Source organism: Parasteatoda tepidariorum, chromosome 4 (assembly GCF_043381705.1).
Source record: "Parasteatoda tepidariorum isolate YZ-2023 chromosome 4, CAS_Ptep_4.0, whole genome shotgun sequence".
NCBI classification, from domain to species: domain Eukaryota; kingdom Metazoa; phylum Arthropoda; class Arachnida; order Araneae; family Theridiidae; genus Parasteatoda; species Parasteatoda tepidariorum.
The window spans coordinates 83,543,013-83,545,026 of NC_092207.1; the positions used below are offsets into that span (position 1 = coordinate 83,543,013).

Genomic DNA, 2,014 nt, shown 5'->3' on the forward strand with positions numbered 1-2,014 from the left:
AACTGCACCTAAAAGTTTTTTTTCCACATAAATTTAACTATTAAAAAAAACTAAACATTAAAGAAATCAGCACTATTATCTATTTAAAAGGAGGAGAATTATCTTTAATTTCAGCCAGATGCAGTTTTAAGATTCTTATGATAATCATGTGCGCATTATACAATGACCACAAGAAGTCACATTTCCATGCATTGCATAATATTTTGTTTTCCGTGAGTCAACATTCCATTTCAAGTAGAGAGCAGAATTAACTGCCAGTGAGGAAGTCTGGCAAAAATAACGATCCTTATAGAGATCAATAAACCAGGTCTCTTCCACAGAACAAAAGTGGAAATGAAGTACCATCCCAGGGATGATTTCTGCTCAAATACCCTGAAGACATCTGAGAAACGAAGCATTGTGTGTTGAGAGAAACAATGAATGGGGGAGTATGCTACATTATCTACTGATTTCAAGGTACGCTGATTCACATATATGCAGGAATATTTTTGTAAGGATTCAGTTATTCTTCCATCTACTGTTTTCGGCTACAGTTTTAAAACAAAGCGTATACAAATGTCTGGAGCAGCTAGATAAGCATCACTTGAACATAATGTGACTGGTTCAAATCAAGTGTTTAATGAACTATCTGAAAACTATAAAATTTATCTGTAGTCTCTATTCATTTAAGATTTTTACTTTTTTTTTAAATAAAAGTTATTTTCAGAGGATTAGTATTATTTTAGATATAAAGATACAATTAGAGCCATGTAAATAAAATACCAAAATTTCTAAATTGTTGTGTTATTGTTCCTAAGTGTGTTTTTATTTAAATAATATCCAGTTAAAAATAAAAAGACTTGCTTAGTTATAATAAATTTAGTTATAATTAATGAATCAATAACAATTATAATAGAGTAATTATTTTTAATATATACATATATATATATAAGCTCACCGGACAAAAAATTAGTCACCCTAGTGTACAAGCACCGATGAATCCTTAGGTTTCGTTAGATGATGCAGTGGTCAAGTGATGTGCTCAACTGCATGCACACTGCTTCAACCTGATCATGAACAAATAGCTATAAGTGGGATATTTTTGTTTGAAGCGGAAATTATGTGTAAATATGGGTAAGAGTAAAGATGTGATAGAGTGGCAAAAAGGGGCAATTGTGTTTGGCCGTGCCAATGGTCATATGGTGAATGAAGTTGCTGAATCTGTTGGCGTTTCAAAGCTGACTGTTCAACGTGTCTACAAGCAGTGGTGTAATATACGTGGTCACGGAAAACGCCGACAGAATTGCGGTCGAAAAAAGATCCTGCATGAAAGTTACCGGAGACGTGTTTCACGACTTTTCAATCAAAATCGCTTCCAAACTGGACAGGAATTGCTTCAGTTATTAAATGAAGATCCATCACAGCCTGTTAGTGAGAAAACATTGCGAAGGGAGCTGCATGCAATGAACATACTGAGTCAAACATCTCGTAAGAGGCCATTGCTCACACGAGCACATAAATCTACGCGACTTCAGTGGGCTAGAAGTCATCGATCGTTGCTGACTTCGTTTTATGTAATATGGCCTGACAAGTTTTTGTATTTATTCAAAAGACGCACGTCTGCGAGTGGAACGCAGACCTGATAAAGCATTTCATCCTGACTATGTGCATGTTCATGTTCAAGCCGGAGGTGGGTCTGTCATGCCTAGGGGATGTTTCTCTTGTTATGGAATGGGTTCCCTCACTAAAGCCCTAACATAATCCAACATGTTTATTTGAATGTTCTGGACAGTAAGGAGTTGCCTTTCAGTCACCCTATTCATGAAGAGTGTGTTATCGATACCACAATTTTTCAAGATGGCAACAGCAATGCTCTTGGTCCTGGAAGTATATGTGACTGGTTTTATGAACACTCAGACACTCAATTGCATCTCGGCAGGCGTGCAAAATCACCTGACTTGAACTCCATTGAAAATTTGTGGAACATGAATAACGGGTAAAACGCCAAAATCAGCATTCTCACAATTTGGTGATT

The 2,014-nt window shown here is 36.1% G+C and overlaps 1 protein-coding gene across 1 annotated transcript; it reads left to right on the forward strand.

Moving 5' to 3' along the window:
* The first annotated feature begins 1,109 nt into the window (after positions 1 to 1,109).
* On the forward strand, positions 1,110 to 1,740 carry LOC139425467 (uncharacterized). The gene is made up of 2 exons (XM_071180401.1): positions 1,110 to 1,467; positions 1,592 to 1,740. The coding sequence occupies exons 1-2, from the start codon at positions 1,110 to 1,112 to the stop codon at positions 1,738 to 1,740; spliced, it is 507 nt and encodes a 168-aa protein (XP_071036502.1).
* Positions 1,741 to 2,014: the final 274 nt, after the last annotated feature.